This window comes from Capra hircus, chromosome 11, assembly GCF_001704415.2.
Source record: "Capra hircus breed San Clemente chromosome 11, ASM170441v1, whole genome shotgun sequence".
In the NCBI taxonomy this organism is placed as follows: Eukaryota; Metazoa; Chordata; class Mammalia; order Artiodactyla; family Bovidae; genus Capra; species Capra hircus.
In genome coordinates, this window is record NC_030818.1 from 87,301,058 (window position 1) to 87,324,291 (window position 23,234).

Sequence of the window (23,234 nt, forward strand, 5' to 3'; positions counted from 1 at the left end):
CTAAACAATGAAGAAACCACAAAAAGAAAATACAAATAATAGTTCTACTCTTTATTAAGATATGATTACTGTTCCATATTTGAATGGAACAAAAAGTAGATGACTTTTTTAAACTTCAACATGAATTAGTAAATCAGGAGATGAATATAAATCACCAAATTGCTCTAATGTCTCATAAGTGACTACAAAGAAAGAAAGAAAATAATTTACCTCTATGGCAAAGATTCCTTTGTCACGTCCATATAATTTCATCTCTTCCGGAAAATGCTGAAAAGCATGTATGTAAGGAATATGTTCCTCTTCAACAAATCTGTATTTTTGAAAAACTTTCAATGTAAGATATGTACTGATTTGGCAAAGTAAGCAAAAGAGGGGAAAATATTATATTTCAAAGACAAAGTTAAGAAGCAGTTGAGTATACTGTATATCTCAAATAGATTTAAGAATAGTTAACCTGAAAATATCTATATTTCTGTTCCCTTGTGCAGAGATAAGATTTAGTTGATTATCTAATAATCTCTTCTGTTTCTGCCCAAATAGATAAAATATTTCTGAAAGGTATGTTTATCTTATTTGCCAGTTTACCAGGCTTGTAGATATGGCATTCCTTCTATCTATCCCTATTTTCTCTGATGTGATTAGTTTCTACTCATCTTTTGAATCACTTCCTCAAGGAGACCTTTTTGATCTCTGTTTTCCTTGTTAGAATATCTCCTTGCCCACCATTTGCCTATGACAGTACACGGTAGGTACCCATCACTGAAAGAACAATTAAAGAAATACTTGTTTACCACTCTGTCTCAATGTTTGGTACATAGAAACTGGTCAACTATTCTGAGTAAATTACTGAGGTTGAAGAACTTAGCACATAAATACAAATAAGTATTCATGCATACTTTTCTACTATTCATTCATTCATTCAACAGAAATTTATCAAGTACTATATACCCAGCACTATTCGAGGCTGGGAGACACAGCAGTGAACAAAACAATAAACGATTCTTGTTACCATGGAGTTTACATTGCACTGAGAAGACAAAGATGACAAAACAAGTAAGTGAAATACACAGTATGTTAGATAGGAGGAAATGGTAAAAAGAAAAACAGAGACAAAAAAAGAGCAGTGGGGTAGACTGACAGCGTCTCATTCGCCCCTCCTGACCAAGAAACCAATACTCCAGTCATGACCCCTGGAGATACTATCTCTACTTGTACTCCTATCGTACTTTCCAAAAGCTTCGATCTGTGACAGACTGCCATTTAACAAACTAGTTATTCATTACAGGTAGTTTAAGCAGCACTGCATTAGAGTTAAGCTGTGTCCACCCACAAAACACATCCTGAACCCCTTCACTTCATTCTGGTTCTATCACCACCACGCTAATCCAAGCCACTGCCTCTTGCTCTAAGTATAGAAAAGGCCACCCAGTCTCTCTGCTTCCACTCGTGTCTACCGAGAATCCACTTTACTCACAGTTGCCTGAACAATCTTGAAAACATAAACCAGATCAGATCATGCCTCTCTGTTAAACTCTTTGGTGGCTTACTATCACACTTAAGAGGCAAACTTCTGATGGGTATGGGGTTTTCTCTTGGAGTGATGAATACATTCAGGAAATAGACGTGATGGCTGCACACCCCGTGAATATACTGAAAACCACTGACTTGTATACTTTAAAAAGGTGAATTGTATATAAACTATACTTAAAAAAAAAAATCCAAACTCCTAACTTGGTTTACAAAGACCTATGTCTGGTCCTGTTTATTATCTCCTTGCCCTCATCTTCCTCCTACTCCTTCAAATTCGCATTCCCATCACATCAGCCTCCTCTGCTCCTGGATCATAGAGAGCTTGCAACTGCTTTAGGGCCTGGCACTAGCAACCTCTCTTTACCTGGAATGCTAGTACTTCTGATACTCAACAGCTGGTTTTATTTTCATTCAGAGTGCAGTTTAAATCCCACCTTCTCACTGAGGCCTTCCCTAATAACCCATCTAAAGCAGCCAACCAGTCATTCTCTATCATATCACACTATTTCAATCTTCTGAACAGCATTCTCTTGTCTGATTTACTTATTTATGTATTTCCTTATCTGTCCTCTCCTCTAGTCTTAAACTTTAGGAGAGCAGGAACTTTATCTATATCGTTCACAAATGTATTTCAAGGGTCTGGACCCTAGAGCAACACCTGCAAATAGTAGATATTCAGTGAATATTTGTGGAATGAATATATGTTGGCTGTTTTTACTTATTATAATTGTTAAGTACAGGGTCCTTTAAAGGCTCCTCAAGGGTTATGAATTTATCCTAAGGAGGATGCTGCTGAAGGATTTAACAGAGAAGTGATATACAGGATCAGTTAAGATACATGGGTATTGTGGAAAGGCTAATAATGTAGGCCCTTCAAATCAATGTTCTTTAAATAGTTTATTCAGGGTGTAGCAAGAGTAGTTCTCAAACTTTAGCATCCCTTAGAATCCCCAGAGGGCTTATTAAAACAGAGATTGATTACCAGGCCCTGTTCCCAGAGTTTCTGACTCAGAGGGTTAGAATGGGTCCAAGAATTTGCCTTTCTAACAAATTCCCAGAAGCTGCTGATGCTGCTGGTCAGGACCACAAACTTTGAGAACCTGTGACTTAGAGCTCTTTTCCAAGAAAAGCAAGAGAGAGGACCAGTGATAAAGTCTTTTCTTCTACTCCTTCAAGCAATTAAACCAGGTCTCAAATTTATGTGTCCCACAGAGCAAAATAAAAGCCCTCCAGCTAACTAGATCTAATCTTCCTGAAGGCAGTTTACAGTTCCCCTTGGAGGGGGAAGCAAGGAAAAAAAGAGGGAGACAGAGGGGTATGGAGAGAGGCAGAAGAAGAGGGGGAGAGAGACAGACAAACATGTAGGATCTTATCCCATCCCTCCAACCACATAAAATATTCTCCCTGAGAAGAACTTTTGGGCAAATAATTTTCTCTGTTATTTATGGGCAACTATTATTTCTTCCTTGTTATATTTCTAGGGGAGTTTTGTTACCCCCTTACAGATTGCCTTGTGTAGAACAGCTAGCCCTTTCATTCAGCTCCAGTGACACGATCCTTCCTGTAAGATCCTTCAGGTTACCAGGAAGAAATGGACAGGAGAGGCACAAGATTCACCTGAGAGGTGGCTAAGTAACCCAGGTGAAGACAGAGACAGAGAGAATGGGGGAAACATGGTTCTCAGAGTTATTTTGGAAGTATAATTGAGAGGACATACTGATTAAACTATATGCAGAGAGAGGAAAGAGTCAAGGATGGGTCTCAGATGCCTGTATGAGATGAAACAGGGTATTTATGAAGAAGGGAATCAGTGGAGGGAGAGATGGACTGAAGAGAAAGATGATGAAGGAGTATCCAGCAGGCAGCTGAATATGTGAATATATGGGTCTGGCCCTCACTAGACAAGTCTGGGCTGGAAATCCAGATCTGGGAGTCGTCATCGTACAGATGGTAATTAGAGCCTTGGGGAAGGGTGAGATCACCCAATGAGGGCGGACAGAACAAGATGAGGTTTTAACGTAACAGTAAAATTCACTGAATCATGGACTATCTGCATGTCAAGTTAATCACATCTGAGAAAAGCCTTGTTATTTGGTTGATGTGGCCACATTCAAAGGCACTATTCTCATTTACTGGAGGCACTTTATTTAATCAAAGGGCCTAGTGCCAATGATGATGATAAAGAAAACATAAACAACAATAACTAGAACTGAGTTCTTGTTATGTACCAGGTGCTATGTGCTTTTCATGTAGTACTAAGTATTGAAAGTAGTTTCAACTCTCTGAGGTACATATTATTAGTAACCTCATTTTACCAATGAGGAAACAGAGGTGGAAAGAAATTAAATAACTTACTCAAGGTCCTATAGGACATAAGTGATAGAACCAGGATTCGAACCCAGGGTTCTGGTTCCAAATCTACACTCTGAAAATCACACCACACACTTAGAACACATAATGAGCAAGGAAAAATGAACACATTAATGCTTGTGGTCCATCTTTTATTTAATGAGAAATTCTTACATACCATACCATAATTTATTCATTACCTATAAAACCCTGCAGATAATCTTGAAAACTGTACATGCTGACTATCCACATAACAGGTTCTTCTAATAGCTTTGTTTTCCATTTTAGCTTATAAACACAGACAACCTATCTTTTAGCTCTTAACAATACCAAGGTATGCTTTTGCATAACTACTACTAATATTTGCCATGTGAAGGTCATCTGTTCATCTTCTCTCTTAAAAATGAAAAATACTTAATACTGTACAGGTACTTAAATGTCACTTTTCACCTTCAAAGCATTTTATTCACATTGGATGGTAAATTCTCTAATACCCCATGTAAGATAAACAGTATTATTTCTACTATATAAATAAGAAAACCAGGAGATGAATTCTTAGCCCAGGGAGAATTACATTTCAGAGTAAGAATTCAGACTACCTAATCTTTCCCTTTCTTAATTGAAGCCTCCTGGTAAAATCCAAAATATCCACAGGCTGTCACACAGATAATCAGCAAAAGCATCACCGTAAGAGGCCCAGCTTACCTTAAAAGATCTGAAAGAGTAATTGTCTCTCTCTGCCAAAGTAATGACAGATAGCAGAAGGCTAGCGTCCGTGGTACACTCATCTTCATGATCCCCTTTTCCTTCCGCAGCGAATATTCCACTCCATCAAGAGACCCAGAACAGACAGAGGTCGTTTCTTAAGGGACAAATGGAGATTTTTTTTTTTAAGTGTAAGCAACTATTTTGGACAAGAAAAGAAGAAAAACAGCAAAATCCAAAGAGGTATTTTAAGTATCTTAAAATTATCGATAGATTCTTTACACAGAGCAACTTGGCAATAAAGGGCAGTAATGATTTGGAAGAAAACTGGCCAAAACGTTAAGTGTTGGTTCTCTGTGGGAGTGGGGTGCATGGAGAGTCTCAGGAGCGATCTGTCTTTCCTGGATTTTTTGTAGTGGACGGGAGCAAGTTTTCAAATAAATAAAAGGACAAACAATTACTAAGCAAAGCAAAAATGTGTCATTCCTTTGAGTCATGCCTCAACTCCCGTGTCCCCTTCTCCGACAGGCTCTCCAAACAATAGCTAAGGCAGCACCTCTCCCACTCCCATGCTCCGGGCGTCCTCCCCCGTGGCATTATTTCATCCTGGGTGCATTCCTTCCACAAATACTTGTCCATCTTACTCTGTGCCTCTCTTCCAGGTCTGGGGAAATGACTGTACAGTATCTCATCTCTCCTTAAACTTACATACTAGTAGTGAGGGACAGTAAATGACCAAAAAAAAAAAAAAAAAAAACCTGACAGACAGTGGTTAAGTGCAACATGGAAAAGAGCAATGTAGGGGCATACAGAGCAATGGGAAGGGAAGAGACCTGTGCTTTTTCACAAGGGTGGTCCCAGAAGCCCTGTGGGGAGGGTGACACCTGAGCAGAGAGCTGGATGAAATCAGAGAGGAAGGCTGAAGGATCTGGGGAGGAACACCGAGTCTATCAGCAGAGTCAACCTGAAGGAACAGCAAGGAAGCCAGTGTGGCTAGAGCACCACGGGTGAGGGGGAGAGTGGCAGGAGATGACCAGAGAGAACTGTTAGATGACAAGAAACCAAACTGTTAAAGCGCTTTGTTGGCCATGATCTGTCCTTCAGATTTTCAACTAAGTATAATAAGAGTTTTCCGGAAACTTTTAAACAGAAGAGCAACATAATCTCATTTCTGATTTTTAAAAGGTTACTCTGGCTGCTATGAAGAATGGAATTAGGGGACGGCACACAGGAGACCATGATGCCAGGTCTGCAGCCATGGGTCCTTATCCTGTAGATGGTGAGGGGCAGCTGGACCCTGGACATATTCTGAAGGCAGAGTCAGAAAGATATGCTGATGGACTGGATGTGAAGTATGAGAAAACAAGGGAAAACGAGTAGAAGTCTAAGGTTTTGGGGCCTGAGCAACAAGAAGAATGGAGATGTCCCTTACTGAGACAAGGAAGGTGGCAGATCAGGCCTGACCAGAGAAATCAAGATATCAGACCCGCACATGTTAAGTGTAAGACTTTATTAAACATGCAAACAGAAATGCTGAGTAGGCAGCTGAATATAAAATTCTAGAGTTGAGAGGATAGGAATTTTAGAGTTGTTGAATATAGCTGGTGTTTAAAGCCAGGAATGAGGGTAGATGGAAAACCAGGACTAGGAATAACCCTGAGAGACTCCAAGTTTTCTTGGGCAAAAACTCTCCAATTTATCCTTCAAAATCCCCTTTTCTAAATCCTGAAGATCCTTTCTTCATAGCATTTATCAGGAACTGCCCTATTCTTTTTCACATGTGCATTTATTGTCCAGCTCCTCCCAGGATACTCTAGGCAGCTTGAAGACAGACAGTATTGCTCACCATGGCATCCACAGAGCTCAGAACAGGCTCCAGGTAGAGAAGGAACCCAATAAATATTTGGTGACCAATGGTCTAGCAGCTCTACTTCAAAGATTTCATCTCAGTGAAATGATTTTTTAAAAATGCAAAGGTTCAGGGTCAAGGCATGTTATGGCAACACTGTTTATAATAAGGAAATAATTTAAAACAACCTAAGTGACTAGAATAGAAATTTAATTAACTAACTCCATGCAATGAAAACAGTGCGTAACAATTTACACAATGCTTTGTGTAAACGCATTGGACGGTTGTCCAGGCACAGCTGTTGGGCCAGGTATGTTAGCATCACCTGAGAACATGGTAGGGATGCAAATTATTGAGCTCACCGGCCCTCCATCCCTACCATCCCTCCGATGGATGCTAAAGGCCGATGACTACGGTTTTAAAAGAATATACAGGGACACAGATTTTTATAAAATATCATTTTAAAAACTTCTCTATATATTACATATATAAAAACATGTAGGAACTTCCAGTTAAGATGGCAGATTGAAAACAACACATTAGCTTCTGTTTTGTCCTACTTTAATTATAAAGAAAATTTTAAAATATATACGTATAAGAACAAATAACGTGGAAAAAGAGATAACAGCAATAAAATGTTAAAAGCTGAAAAGCAAATGGACAGGTGATTATTGCCTTAGCAGTGCTGAGAAAGCTGGATTCACAGCCAGCAGTAGGGAAGGCAGAATTCAATGTAATTTTCCCTGGGGACCTCTAAGGAAGGCTCAGGAGTTGGTTAAACCAGGTAGCCCTGGAAAATGCATGAGGTAAGACCAACACCAGGAGGACTGCTTGGAAGCCTAATCAAAAAGTTATACACCCAGATTCCTTCCCAAGCTCCATGCAGCCAAATGACTCCTCCTCCCCAGTCTTGCCCGAAAATTAGTTCCCAGGACAGTCGGGGTTATATCCTCCAAAAAAAAAAAAAAAGACTCAGAGATGTTTCTGGAAAATCTGGTCAGCTGAGGGGTAAAAGATTTAAAGATGACAATGCTGGAGGTTTACCAAGAAAATAAACCAGAGCAGAAGTGACAAGACTTACTGTGGGTAGAAAGCTTTCAATCAACTTTTCAATCTCCATTCTTAAACAGGACTAGCCTTCTTAGGCTTGCTAAGCACTTGAAGAAACCCTCTAGTATAAAAGGCAAAGAAAGAAAGAAAGTAAAGTCGCTCAGTCATGTCCGATTCTTTGTGACCCCACGGACTGTAGCCTACTAGGCTCCTCCATCCATGGGATTTTCCAGGCAAGCATACTGGAGTGGGTTGCCATTTCCTTCTCTAGGAGATGTTCCTGACCCAGAGATTGAACCTGGGTCTCCCACATTGTAGGAAGACACTTTACAGTCAAATCTTTAAATCAGTGGGAAATAACATTAATATCCTCAGCAAAATAAGAAAAGATGCTCCACAAATTGAGGGTGTGAACCAAGAAAGAAGATGAAGTGAGATAAAGAAATCAGAAATTTAACCAGAGACAGGTGGCAGACTTCTCGGGATGGTGGTAAAGAGATCCCCAAGACAGAGGTCTGGAGATACATCATTCTAGATCAAAGCAGCTCAGAAGTTCCAGGATCTATTATGGAAGATGAAATTGACAGCTAAGGAATTGAGAGATTGTCAGAACTGAGGGGAAGTGTGGAGATACATTAGTAATAGATTATAGATTCATGGATTATAGATTCATAGTTTCACTAAGTTGTATTTGACTCTTTTGTGACCCCATGGACTGCAGCCTGCCAGGCTCCTCTGTCCATGGGGTTCTCCAGGCAACAATAGTGGACTGGATTGCCATTTCCTTCTCGAGGGAATCTTCCCAACCCAGGGATCAAATCTGTGTCTTCTGCACTGGCAGGCAGATTCTTACCACTGAGCCACCTGGGAAGCCCAGATTATAGATTAGTAATAAATAAATAGAAAGCTTGCCTGGAGAATCCATGGACAGAGGAGCCTGGTAGGCTGCAGTCCATGGGGTTGCTAAGAGTCAGACACGAATGAGCGACTTCACTTTCACTTTTCACTTTCATGCATTAGAGAAGGAAATGGCAACCCACTCCAGTATTCTTGCCTGGAGAATCCCAGGGACAGGAAGCCTGGTGGGCTGCCGTCTATGGGGTCACACGGAGTTGGACACAACTGAAGTGACTCAGCAGCAGCAGCAGCAAACAAATTATCAACTCTGGAAAAACCAAAGCATATACAGAAAAAGTAATCATAGAAAGCTATATGACTCAGCTCTGATGGATATTTATATACATTTACAATTTTAGCACCAAAAAACTGACCAAGCAAAACATTATATTGGAAAGCTAGAGAAGGAGAAATTCATAATTGTGTGTTGGTAACTACATGGCAGGGGGTGGGGAAGGACAGTGAGGGATGAGTGAAAGAGCTAAGGCTTCATCATCCATAGTGGGAATTTAATTGCTCGTATGCAAAACAAGAAATCAAGATGTAGTAACAGAAGCATGTGATACAGCGATACAGCGTTTAAAAAAAAAGTTGAAAATGAATGCCTCTGGGAAATGGGACATTTGAGGGAGATAGTGGACTGCAATTTATTTTTATTTGTGTAACAAGTCCTATAAATCAAATTGAATCAACATGCATGTAGAATTTTGATCAAAAAAATTTAAAGAATCAAGAAGTAGTTCACATTTTTGGACAACAAAACTCATGCTTTCTCTCTATATATATGAATAAAAAACCTTCTAGAATGTAGAAGAATACAGTGACAGTGGTTATTTTGGGGTGGTACAATAACTCATGAGTTTACTTTCTTTATGAACATGTGTTTTTTTTTTGTTGTTTGTTTGTTTGTTTGTTTTTGGCCAGGCCACACAGCTTGCAGGATCTTAGTTCCCTAATGAGGGATTAAACCCGGGCCCCAACAGTGGAAGGACTGAGTTCTAACCACTGGACTGCCAGGGAATTCCCATGAATATCTGAATTTTACAGTTTTACATTAATAATGAGTTGTTTTAATAGTTACATTTAACAGAAAAATGAAAATAAAGCTCTAAGGATCATCATTTACTAAGAAACGAACATGCAAACAAAAATCCCTAACACAGGTAAACAATCACGATGTCTTACTAAAAAGGCTGGGATGGCTTCAGAGCCCTGGTTCTCTGAGATTTTTTGAGTCCAGTGGCCTGAGGCACGGAAAAGGAAGCCCCACATGCCATGCTGCCTGATTATCCTAAGACCTAACTTCTTTGGACACAAAATGTAACTTATTTGATAACTGTGTCATTGTGCAGCCCATGAAGAAATGCAGTTATGCTGAAGGAAAAAAAGGAAACGACAAAAAATAAAAAGAAACATGGATATGCTGATAAAGGGAATTTTTAATCTCTGGAGGGTGAGGGGCTTGCAAAGCAGTCCATACTCGAAATGTTTTGTTGAAAATTTTACCCAACCACATGTAATGCAGACTTCAGCAATTCCTAACACCAGGAAGTTTGCAGGCTATCTCCCAAACAACTCTAGTAGTACACATCAAGACCTTCACAATCTATAATAAAATTTTTCTCTGTTTTCCACCATGTTTCTTTGTTTTTGTTTCTAAAAGTAATGTAGAAAACAACTAAAATCATGAGGAGAAAGTCTGAATCTGTAACCTTAAATACACTCCTTATCTATTTTAAATTATGGAATTAAATCAGAAAGTAAGACATACATGGACATGCGCGCGCGCGCGCACACACACACACACACACACACACACACACACACACACACACACACACACACACACACACACACACACACACACACACACACACACACACACACACACACACACACACACACACACACACACACACAAAATATGGTGATCTGATTCGGCCTGCATTAGTCTACGCAGAGAAACTGGGCAGCTTATCTTTGACTCCTGTCTATCTTACCACATGGCTAAGTTCTATTAGTTCTCTGCTACAACTTTTCTCTAATATTCTGAGCCCACGGCTATCTTACTTGAGCTAGCCTCCTTTTTGGATCTACCTATTGCTTGAAAAGTGAAAGTGTTAGTCATTCAGTCATGTCTGACTCTTTACACCCCATGGACTGCAGCCCGCCAGGCTCCTCCTCCCATGGGATTCTCAAGAACAGCTCCTGGAGTGGGGAGAAATTCCCTTCTTCAAGGGATCTTCCCGACCAGCAGAGATGGAACCTTGGTCTTCTGCAGGTAGATTCTTTCCCATCTAAGCCACCCAGGAAGCCTTACTGTTTAGTTCCTGTAAAAATCACACCTAAAAGCTCATGCGGAAAAAATGTACCTTTTTAAAAACTGCCCTAACATTTCATTCAGTTTACCTTTCTCCTTGCCATATGATTCAACAAATCATTCTTCCTTGCTAGGCCAAGTTCCCTTCCTTGGAATATGAAGAGACAGGACTACATTATTTCTAAGATGCACTGCCAGAGCGTTAGTTTGTCATCTTTACCTGAGTGTGATGCTTTGATGATGGGGAAAGGCTTTGGGGTGCGGATGTCAGGCTGAGACTCTGCTCCACTTTCAGCAAAAGACAGACAGTTCACGTCACTCAGCAGCTCAGGCTCACTCTCCCAGTCTGAATGGCTTGAATTATCTTCTAATACCTATTTTGTAAAAGAATATAAATTATGATTATATTGGAATTACAACATAATTCATTTCCACAAACTGTAAACAATGCTTGAGCATCACAAACACCAGAGAAGGAACCACTCTAGAGACCTGCAGCCATCTGCCTGGTCCCTGAGACAAAGAGAGCCAGACTTCTGCACGTGCTCCTCAGCAGCTCCGGGCCATGTTTCTCAGATAAGGATGCCAAACAAGCACGAGCAGAGAAACAGGCAGACACAACAGGCCTAGTTCTCTCTGTAACTAACACCTCTCCTATAGCTCTAGCATCAACACCAATAAAAACATCAAGTGTCAATAATGACTCCAGACACACTGAGGCTTGACAATCATACATTATCTCTTACCATGATTTAATTTTTCACAAGTGTATCGCTGAAACAGCGGTCAGAGTGTCCCTTAGAAAGGTCAGCTGGCCAGCTACCTAAAGGCCTCATTAACTGACATGACCTTGGGGAGCTGATTACAGTCAAAAAGCCACACTCTCAGTCATGTAGGCCAGAAACTTGATCTCACTGTGAGGAGATAAAGCTCATATTAAAGGAACTCACAGAGAATGAGACGGAAAAAATAACCCAGGGACAGGATAATGCTTGTTTCTTCTGTCAAGCACATCCCCTCTGGTAGGTGAGCCCACGAGGGGCCAAGCAACCATAAAGCTGGCTGATACATGGAGATCACAGAGAAAACTGAAGCAATCCTAAGGAAACTCCCACAGCACACGCTCAGCCCTCTGTCAGCCTCTGCACCCTTCCCTGCTCCCATCTACAACAACGTCTCCCTCTGTGCACTTGACTCCACCTTTCACTGTTGTTGTTCAGCCGCTAAGTCGTGTCCAACTATCTGTAACCCCATGGACGGCAGCATGCCAAGCTTCCTGGTCCTTCACCATCTCCTGGAGTTTGCTCAGACTCATGTCCATTGAGTCACTGATGCTATCCAACCACTTCATCCTCTGTTGGCCCCTTCTCCTTTTGCTCTCAACCCTCCCCAGCATCAGGGTCCTTCCAATGAATATTCAGAGCTCAGTTCTTGGTCGTCTTCTCTGTCTTTACTCCTCAGGGATATCATCTGGTCTTGTAGTTTTAAATACCATCTACTATGTACACTGTTTTCAATTCTAATGTGCACTCCCCCATCTCCATATTTTAACAGCCCTGAAATCAGGACTATCTTACAGTCAGCGTCATGGCACAATTTAATTTGCAGCATTTTCTTTTTTCTTGGGGGTACTTAAAAATAATGGTGAATCTTACAAACAGTGGTATTTTAGATTTGATTATAGTGTAAGCTGACAACTTCCAAATTTCTATCTCCAGTCCAGATCTCTCCCCTGGAACTGAAGTGTATCTGAGGACTCCACATTTCCTTGTGGATGTCCAATAGCTGTCTCAAACTTACTGCCTAAAACTGAACTATCATTATTCCTGCTCCATCTGCTATTTGACTTCTCATTCCTGCAATTTCTAAATGCCTCATTTCTTTCACTAAACTCTGCGTGTGGAACCTATGAGACCCTGTTTCCAAGCTCTTAACAAATGAGTGTCAAACAGAGTCAGAATCCCTTGACAGTCCTAGAGAGTAAGAACCACACATAAAACACGTCAAAGCTTATCAAACTTGCATTTCCCAGCAGTGGAATCCTCCCCTTTTCCAAACAAAATGATCCATGGCACATTTAATAAGCAGTGAAAAGCAAACTGCTAAAAATATAACTGCTTTGATGGACGGGGGTGGGGTGGTAAAGCATCCAGATGACAACTGAGCTGAATCTTGAAATGCCAGGTAAAGTAAGCAGGTGTTCCAAGCAAAAAGAGTAACATCTGTGAAACAGTTTTTAATAGTACAATGGTAGAAACCCCTTTAAACTTCTATTTAACTTAACCACAATTTTCTTTATGTTTCAACTGGTCAAATAAGAAGTCAAAATTAATTTCAATGCCTACATCACTGACCCTTTCCTTCTAGACTATAAATGAAACCTCTTCAATGGAACTCCTCTGAAAATCATAATTCAGGTAAGGCTGAACTTCATCTTCATTTCTATCTCTCACCAGATACGTCTTTTGGTCCCACTTGTCAGACATGTGACTTACCGTAGTTTTCCTTCTGCTGGTATGAACTGGGTTTTTACAATATGCCTGCTTGCTCTTCTGAAGGTAGCGCTTCCAAAAAATATGCAAAACTTCATTCTAGTGTGGAAGAGAAACAAGAATGCTTCGGGTCATGATGAAAATATACTGGCACATCCAGACCACAGAACCTCTATTCTCTTGTACTTCACATACTGCTTCCATCTAAATGTATTCTTACCTTTCTGACTTAAATTTCCTTGAAAGAATTATCATTTCAGTATCAGGTATATGAGAAGCACTGAATATAGTCTTCCTAATCTTAGATTTTAGACGAGGAAGGAACTAGTTCCTTAAAATCACCTAGTTGAATCCCTTCTTTTTACAAGTTAAATAAATTAAGATCCAGAGGAAGAAAGTCACTTACATGTGACTACACTTCTAGTTAGGAGCAAAGTTGCTATTGCATTTAGTGACCTACTGACACCCCCTTCCTCCTCCCACCCTCTGTCCAAGTGAAAATAAAACAAAACAAAGCAGCTTTTCCATTTATTCATCACCTACTGGGCACAAGGCATCCATAAGCTTTAACACAATCCTGCAAAACAGTTATTAGCTCGTATTTTACCACTGAAGACACTGAGTAACATGGCCAAAATGACCCATAAATAGGATCTAGAGTCAGTTCTGACTCTGGAGCCTGGGTTATCATAATACCATTCCTGCAGCATTTAGCTGGTCAGGTCTAAACAGTCATACTTATCAGTTTATTTCAGAGAAACTGTTTTTAGGATAATCTCGATGAAGTAGGTATCAACAGAAAGTTATACAGGTGTAAACCCTACTGAAGCTATTTGGTGGAACTACCTGAAACCATTTATTAAAAACCCTCATATATCGGATACCTATGCCAGGAGAAACCAAATTCACAAACATGCAGGCTACCAGCAATCTTACCTAAGCAATGACTGTCAAGATTAAGGCTCACCACTTGGGCTATGCACTGGCCTGCGAGTGACTCTGCCTGCCTGCTGCAGACATTCATTGCTTTGAATAGGAAAGGCTGCTTTACCAATCTTTTCTTGGTGACTTCAGTAGCTGATCTTTCTTCCTTCACTTTTTGCTCTTGTTTTCATTTATGAGCATAGTGCTATATAATGTCCTATTCACTCATTCCACATACACATGGAAACTTCTCTCCAACTAAGCTGACTCCAGCAGCATCAGTGTTACCTGGAAACTTATTAGAAATGCAGATTCTTGGGCCCTACTCCAGACCTGCTTATCAGAAACTCTGGAATGGGGTCAAGCAATCTGTGTTTTAACAAGCCTTCCAAGTTGATTCTGATACACACTCAAGTTTGAAAACCACTGATTTAATGTACCACTGCACAAAGTGCATTTTCTGGAAGTCCTGATGGATGCTACTCCCCCCATCCCACCCACTCACATACACCAGAGGATTTTACTCTCAAATTGTGAATACTGCACATTGCATCCCCTAGGAAATGAAACAGCACATTAACACATAAAAGGCACCAATAAGTGGACAAAGTTATTTGTTTTACTTTAACCTAATGTTTCCTAATTATCTGAAGACTAAAACCTTTCTTACTTTCTTTTGGATGTACTGCTTATTTACACCCTAGAGAACACATTTTGGAGATTGCTGGTCTTGCAAAAGGATTAAAGAAAAATCATCAGAAAAATGATTGTTTCTAATAGGCCAAGTGCTATTACTGATAACCCTACTACTCTTAATTCCACTCTAAGTCTACTGTTCTTCAAACAACAAAATGAAAGGCTAACATCTGAACTCAAATGGACTTACCTTTAACTCTGGGCCTACTCCAAGGCTCTGTAAGGCTTCTGCTTGTTGATAAAGTATGTGCTGAAAACCTTCACACACATACCAATCCCAGCCTTTCTCTAAATGACAAATGACAGACTTCAGACATCTGAGTTTCTTACTTACTAAATGTAATGCTACTGCACAGTTACAATTGTGTTTCACACACTTCAACTGGAATTTTTTCATATCCCTGAGTAGAGTTTCCATTCTTATACTCTCGCTTCCAATCTGGCAAATCTGTACACAAATGCTAAAGTAAATTTAATTTTTCTGAAATATCAATATAAGGGCAGCAAAATGGTTAGTCACCACATTAAAAAAAGAAAACAAGTTTTATAAATGTACTGAACAATGCCCAGCAGAAGCCTAAATGAAAGGATACTCAACACTCAGCCACTGTTTCTCCTCCGACTCCTCTGTTCCACCTCAAACAGAAAGGGAACAATGAGTATTTGGAGAATGAATGAACCAAAGCGAAGAAGGGAAGCTCCAAGATGGCAGGAAAGGGTATACAACAAGAACACACAAAGAAAACGAACTGCTCAACAGCTTTCTCCTTTCATCAGGAAGGTTCCAGGTACGAGTGTGAAACCGAAAGCAAGGAAACTAAGATTTATTGAACTCAGTCCAGTCACCATGTATTTTAAGTATTAATAGGTTATTTTCTTGCAACCTCAAACAGTCTTAAGAGATTCTGAAGGAATGGACAAAGCTACATGTTTAAATAAAACTACCAGTTAAAAGAAAATGCTCAAATCTGTTAAGACTCTAATGTTTTGCCCCTCCCAGGTTGACAAATACTGCAACTCTGAAAAAATAAGCTTCTGAAGTCTGCTGCTATGACTCCAAGATGCCCTCTTCCCCGCAGAAAGTCACAGGGTTCCTGTGCCCCTCCCTAACCTCAGTGTCACAAGGTCTCCCCACCTCTGCTGCCTAACTCACTTTGTGAAAAGGGTTTTAGTTTGCATAGGAGACTGCAGCCATGAAATTAAAAGACGTTTACTCCTTGGAGGAAAAGTTATGACCAACCTAGATAGCATATTCAAAAGCAGAGACATTACTTTGCCGACTAAGGTCCGGCTAGTCAAGGCTATGGTTTTTCCAGTGGTCACGTATGGATGTGAGAGTTGGACTGTGAAGAAGGCTGAGCGCCGAAGAATTGATGCTTTTGAACTGTGGTGTTGGAGAAGACTCTTGAGAGTCCCTTGGACTGCAAGGAGATACAACCAGTCCATTCTGAAGGAGATCAACCCTGGGATTTCTTTGGAAGGAATGATGCTAAAGCTGAAGCTCCAGTACTTTGGACATCTCATGCGAAGAGTTGACTCATTGGAAAAGACTGATGCTGGGAGGGATTGGGGGCAGGAGGAGAAGGGGATGACCGAGGATGAGATGGCTGGATGGCATCACTGACTTGATGGATGTGAGTCTGGGTGAACTCCGGGAGATGGTGATGGACAGGGAGGCCTGGTGTGCTGCGATTCATGGGGTCGCAAAGAGTCGGACACGACTGAGCGACTGAACTGAACTGAACTGAAAATAAGAAGCCTGCAAAGGTGAGGGAGTTTAAACTCCCCAAGCTATAGCCAGCCACGTGTGCTCTCTCCTTCCTGCACCCTGTTCTGACACATTAATACAGTCGTGTCTTAAATTCTGAGTCTGGGTTCCTACTCTCTATAATAAATGGTATTACCCTCTTACTTTACACATGAAGAAAGTAAGGAAAAAGAGGTTGAATATAAGACTTTCAACATTTAATTTGAAACACCTGATGTTCTTTCAGCAATTTAAGCTTAAACTATACAATTTTTACTACCTAGATGCCAAGTCCAAATTAATCAGGTTTTACTCTAATTAAATTTAATTAAGATTAATCAGGTTTTAGCCTAATAAAAACTGTCACTACTAAAGTTTAAACAGGAACATGAGTTGGCATCTAGGCATTCTCTGTTATTCATCTAAGAACAGCAATGTATTTCATGCAGTTATTTCACAAACATTTATATATATTATATATTTCATGTGTGTATCCTTAAAGCTACCTCATGTAGAAGAGTCCGCCATTATCATTAGCCTAATTTCAAACCTGAGCATCTGGCTCTAGGCAATCAGTCACAAAAATAAAAAGCATCAACTAAACTTCACCTTAGATTCTTCTCAATAATGGTTAATTATATGTACTCCCTGGATTAATGAAATAGATTGCCTTTCAAAGTACACCCATGCTGAGGTTATTTTAAAGGAAATTAATTTTCCCTATTATAAAAGGGTGTGTTCAAAATCACTGTGAGAAATGGATTTCTGAAAGCTGAGTATCATATTTAACTTGCCTAACCTGATAACTCCATAGTTGAAACATGTCAGAAAAGAAGCAGTTTTCTTTAAAAGCACAGAAAATCATGAGAGATTACAGACACAGAATAGAGAAACATATGCCAACAGAAACAAAGAAATACACTCCCTTGACTAGTAGTATTTTTTGCATAGTAGTTGCACCACTGAAAAATTAAATCATCTACAATAAACAGAATAAAAACTGGGTATGCTTTAAGAAGTTGCTTCCAATTTTACCAAAAATAATTATCAAATTCAATTCGATTTTGGCTTAAAATTCTGGCAACTTCACTAGAATCTATTTAAAATTCCAATTGCACACCCCCAAATTATGAAAATGAAAACATGATTGAAAAATACATATGAAGAAGCACATATGAAGAAAGAGCTTACCAAGTTTTCGTTTTCTTTTAAGTCCCCGGTTGATGGCTTGTATTTTAGTATAATATAGATTCACTAGAATCTATTTAAAATTCCAATTGCACACCCCCAAATTATGAAAATGAAAACATGATTGAAAAATACATATGAATACTAAGCACATATGAAGAAAGAGCTTACCAAGTTTTCGTTTTCTTTTAAGTCCCCGGTTGATGGCTTGTATTTTAGTATTAGGAATAGCCCCAGTGTCTATAACTTCCCTAGATCTCTGCAGGAAACAGAAGCAGACCATTAAAAAGGGCCATACACAGATAGCTTCACTTCTCCTCGACCGTGTTTCCAAGCATGCTCTGGGGCGTGCAATGAACCAGACCATGGATGCCGGGACTAGTGACCGTAGCATTTTGGGAAAATTAGATAAAGTGGAACAGTCTGGTTAGCCTTTCTGTTATTTTCTGATTCAGAACTTCTTAGTACCTAAAACTGTGTGGAGAATAGTTATACCAGATAAATGACTGTCAAATGAATAACCTTTTATCTTCAATCAGTTTTTAACTGTTTGACACCTAAAGTCAAATTTATTCACCCTTTTTTCTCCACCCCAAACCACTTTGAAACTAAAATAATTTCTGTATTTATTATAGTTAGCAATGCCTAAGCTACACACAGATTATTTCATTCTACTTTTCTATGTGTTTGAATCATACTCTAAAACAGTTTTATGAAATTATAAAAATACTACTTTCATTCTTAATCAGACCTATAGGATTTTAGAATGACTTATTGCTGAGTACAGTTCACCCCAAAGTCTTCAATTCCAAGTGCTCTCAAGGGCTGGGACCTAAGATTCCGGTTCTCTCACAACCAAAATATGTTAATAAAAGCATCAGCCCTACGTGATGGGGGAAAGGTGAAGATTTTTAACCAAAAACGAACACTACCTATGTATTTGTCTAAATCTAGAGAAATGGAATGAAATTTACCTTCAACTTTCATTAAGAATAAAAGAAATGTCTCTAACAACAGGATTTTTGGAATACATTCTCTCTGTATTCCACAGAAACCACATTCAAAGCTGTTCTGGTGGATGGGGTTGGCCACACTGAGAACATAAGACACTTCAGAACACACACCAGAGCAATTACCCAACAAAAAAAGGTAAAACCTATAAAGAGTGGGGGTGGGGGGGATGGCGGGGGAAGGCTTAAAATAAGAATTAGACAAAATGCAAAATAACTAAAAGCTAAAAAAAGCTAAATACCCAGACTGAAGCTGTAACTACAGAATGGTTTTACTGTGGACTATTTATACAGTTAATTAACACATTCACACAAGATTGGGGGTACTCACCCATATCCCCTTGCCCCTCTCATATACAGACAGTCTCTCATATAAAAGACTAAATGGAAGCTACTGAAATGTATGTTGAGCTCACTGGTGATTGTAGCTTTCACCTTCATCATTTCTACATTTTCTACAGTAAATCTGTTCTTATGATCATATAAATCTGTTAAACTCACATGATCTTCGCTTATACCTTTATTAAATACCCATAAAATACTTGCAAGAATGTCTATACATAGGCCAGATTTAAGACCTGAAAATATTTTTCCTGTATAAAGTCAATCAAGATAACATTCTAATTCCTTTATCAATTCAGAAGGCCTTCCTTCAGATGATGGGTATCTAGAAAATGAAAATTACATACAAGAGTAAGTTGAGGGGCAATGAAAGGAGCAGAAAAACACGGAAAGCTGTACCACAACCTCCACTCTCCATAGGTGTAACCACAGCTCACCGGCCATTTCCCACCAGGCGGATTTAAACATTGGCACACCAAGCCCACACCAGTCACGTCCTTTTCTATCTAAAGAACGTGCCATAAAGCCAAGAGAACCACTGAGGCTGTGCAACACACAGCTCTGTCTATCACACGGGAGGCACTGAGATAGGTTCTGGGCCTATAGGAAGATGGTGCCCACCGTCCAGAAGGCTCCACTCTTGACAGGTTATTCCATACAAAGCTGGTATCTTTCAAATGTGGAAATACTGGTATTAGGACCTTTCAAGTTAAAAACTGACTGCAGCAGATTTTATCAGACAGAAATAAATAGAAATACTATCAAAGACAAATAAAAGAAAGCAATTAGTTAATGTATTAATAGTTTAATTTCTCCAAAGAAAGTATATGCTGTCTTCATCTGCTAATGACAGTCCATTATACACATCTTGCTTCACCATGTTTACATTTGCACTGCTGGTACAAAACCAAAAACTGTTAATGCCTCAACAAACATCAAAGCAAAGGACCAAACTGTGCATATTTAAAGTGTATGATCTGATGTGTGTGTATGTATATCCGTGAAACCATCACCACAAACGAAGTAATGAACATATCATCACCCCAACAATTTCATCCAGTGAGTTCATATCTTATGAATACTGTGGGTGAGCAAATGGGAAGCAGAATGAAGAACAATGACTGTCTCAGTAATAGTTGCAAGCTAAATTAACCACTTTTCTCAAAAATCCCGGAGGACTACAGGGCAAAGATAATAAACATATCTGCTCTTACTGGCTCTGCAGAGTTTGAGCAAATCCTCTTCCGGAGAGAAAAGTCCTGGTGTGTTTAGCCCACCCAACAGCAGGCTGTCCACACTCTGGATTATTTGGTTATGTTGTTCTGTCCTGAGGGTTGTGGTGACGAGAAGAGGACCTAGCATTTCCTGTGTGAATGCAGTCCCATTTACCAAGGACCCAGAGGACAGGATGTCAGCCTCTGTCCTAAGAGGCAGGTGTGGTAGAATAAAATGAACACTGGAGTCAGAAGCCTCAGGTTCAAATCCTTCCTCAACACTATCTAGCCATGAGACTTTGGCAAACTCACCTGATGAGGCCCACTTGCCCTACCTGTAGACAGGCATAATAGTGTATCTCACACATTGTAAAGTGGAGGAAATGAATGAATGGATAAGAAAACACTCATGATGTGTAAGACATTGTGCAAAGACATAATGATAACAATGTATATTTCCAGTACTCACGATAGTCCTCTAACATTGTATATTCCAAACCTCCATGCTATCATGGCACATTAAAAACTCTTAAATAAGTACTAACTAATGAAAAGAAATTTATCATCATCCAAGTGCAAGTTTAATTATTTCCCCTTATAAATACACCATACAGTCTGAATCAGGAAAACACTTATATTTATGGCCCAAGATAGTTTCAGAAGCTCATCCTAAATCTAATTCAAAGTCTTTAACCCTTGTGTCAGTACTTGAGGACAACTTATATTCTCGGTATTTGGGCACTGCTTAGTAATAAAAATAGATCAATTTGGCGGTGTACGGGGGGGGGGGGTACTATGCCATATATTAGGCTAACATTGCAATTTTTAAAGCACAAGCAAATTCATAAATGAGACCTGTTACTTACTTCTGTAACATTGTGGCAAGAAGTGCAATAATATTTGCCTTCATCAGTAAGACCCCAAGAAACAGCGGCACACTGAGAACAGCGCTCTCTGAACTCTCTCTGTGGGAGAAAAGGAACGTCACATTTAACACACTGCACCTAAACCCTGCCGTTCTACCTAAAGGTTTCCCTGCAATTTTACTCTATCAGTAAAGAATCACTGAAAATAGAAAACATACCAGAGACTATTATCTACAAACAAGGAGAACCGCAGTTCAGTCTGAGCAGTTTGAAACAGAATTAAACTAAAACACACAGTGTGTGGGAAGGGGAAGAAAAAAGGTGGTAGGGATAAAGTGGGGGGTGGGGGAAGATGAGTAAATCAAACTTGAAAATGCTGTGAGGAAAAAAGATGATGAGATTTAAGTATAGAGAAGACATAAACAGCATACCATTTGGAACTTCCTCCAGGACACTAAGAACACATAACCCAACACAAAGGGACCAGAGTTTTATTACGGTTATTTCAAGTTTCCATTTGTTCATTCAGCAATCCAAGGAGTACCTACTATGTATACACTTAACTAAGTGCTGGAGATGTGACGTTGAGCAAAACAGACAAGAGCCCTACTCATAACTCTACAGGCTCATGGTGAGTTCGAGTTGTTCATTTCATTAACCCAGTATCTACACACCGTTAACCATCATTCAAGAGACATTTATCGAGCACCTACAATGAGAAAAGCCTTCTATCACCATGATGCTTCTGTACATACATAGACTGGCACTGAATAATCAATTCTCAGCTCTTTGGTGTGTGAAATCTTATTATCATTGATCTAATTACCCAATATTCCTCTAACACCATCAGTTCAGTTCAGTTCAGTCCCTCAGTCTGACTTTGCAACCCCATGGACTGCAGCATGCCAGGCCTCCCTGTCCATCACCAACTCTTGGAGTTTACTCAAATTCATGTCCATTGAGTCGGTGATGCCATCCAACCATCTCATCCTCTGTCCTCCACTTCTCCCGATCTTTCCCAGCATCAGGGTCTTTTCAAATGAGTCAGTTCTTTGCATCAGGTGGCCAAAGTATTGGGGTTTCAGCTTCAGCATCAGTCCTTCCAATGAATATTCAGGACTGATTTCCTTTAGGATGGACTGGTTGGATCTCCGTGCAGTCCAAAGGACTCTCATCAAAGACTGGCAAAACGCACGGCCAATTGATTTAAAAAGCAGGTCAAGTTTTCAGGGACCCTATACTGGTAACTAGTGAAATCTTGGCTGTGCCCTCACACCCGAATTTGGCCCTCCTTACGCAAGGCTGAGACGAGGATTCCCAAAGACTAGGTGCTGGGAGATGTGACGTTACTTGGGGCTACAGGGGTTACTTGGGGGGCATTCGGGTTCCAGCCCCAGGCCTCCCTCACCCAACCTCCAGCATCAAAGGGAACTTGCGGGTGGTCAAGTCTAGAGGAGGTGAGCCACGAGGGCGGCCACCTCACAAAACCCACAAGTTCATCCTCCCTCTAAAACACACCCCCTTCGATCAACACCTCACCCCGTCTCCACTCACAACCTCAGCCAGCCAGGGGCTCCAGCCTGTCTCCCCCACCACGCCGGTACCCGCGGCCCGTCAGCTCCATCCCTTTCCGACCCGCCCCACTTCGAGACCAGAGCGCCTCCACAGCCGGCAGGCGACCTTCAGCGCCTTCTCCTCAGCCTCACGGCCCTCCCGCCCCGTCGCCTGGTCGCGCGGCAGCCGGACTTCTCACCGTCTCCTCCAGGTCCATAACGGCGCTTCAGCCGCTTCAGCCGCCAGGACCCGTTACCCGGGCAGCGAGCGCAGCTTCCGGGAGCGGCGGGAAGAGCCCTCCGGGCGGAAACCCAGACTCTTGACTCTGGATTTCCGTCTCCTAGAGCCGCAGGGAAGCCTCCGCGAGCGGTGGGAGGAAGCTCGGCTAATCCGGCATCCCTCCCAGAAAGCATCCCTTTCCTACTCTAGGAACCCGAGCCAATCAGTAAAAAAAAAAAAAGGTGGGCGGCGCCTATTGCTGAGCGGATTCAGTCTTTTCCG

General features: G+C 40.6%; 1 protein-coding gene across 3 annotated transcripts in view; it reads right to left on the reverse strand.

Moving 5' to 3' along the window:
- The window catches only part of TAF1B (TATA-box binding protein associated factor, RNA polymerase I subunit B), a 55,760-nt gene extending 32,738 nt beyond the window's left edge, over positions 1 to 23,022 (reverse strand). The window contains exons 1-8 of one of the 3 annotated variants that reach the window (XM_018055674.1): positions 22,933 to 23,022; positions 21,180 to 21,278; positions 17,919 to 18,006; positions 15,003 to 15,100; positions 13,196 to 13,291; positions 10,921 to 11,074; positions 4,585 to 4,741; positions 211 to 310 (exon numbers count right to left, since the gene is read on the reverse strand). In XM_018055674.1, coding sequence (XP_017911163.1) covers positions 211 to 310; positions 4,585 to 4,741; positions 10,921 to 11,074; positions 13,196 to 13,291; positions 15,003 to 15,100; positions 17,919 to 18,006; positions 21,180 to 21,278; positions 22,933 to 22,950 — 810 coding nt within the window. In that variant the 5' untranslated portion in view covers positions 22,951 to 23,022. Of the gene's footprint in view, positions 1 to 210; positions 311 to 4,584; positions 4,784 to 10,920; positions 11,075 to 13,195; positions 13,292 to 15,002; positions 15,101 to 17,750; positions 17,796 to 17,918; positions 18,007 to 21,179; positions 21,279 to 22,932 lie in introns of those variants that run through there. The other 2 variants (XM_018055676.1, XM_018055675.1) reach the window with 2 other exon arrangements.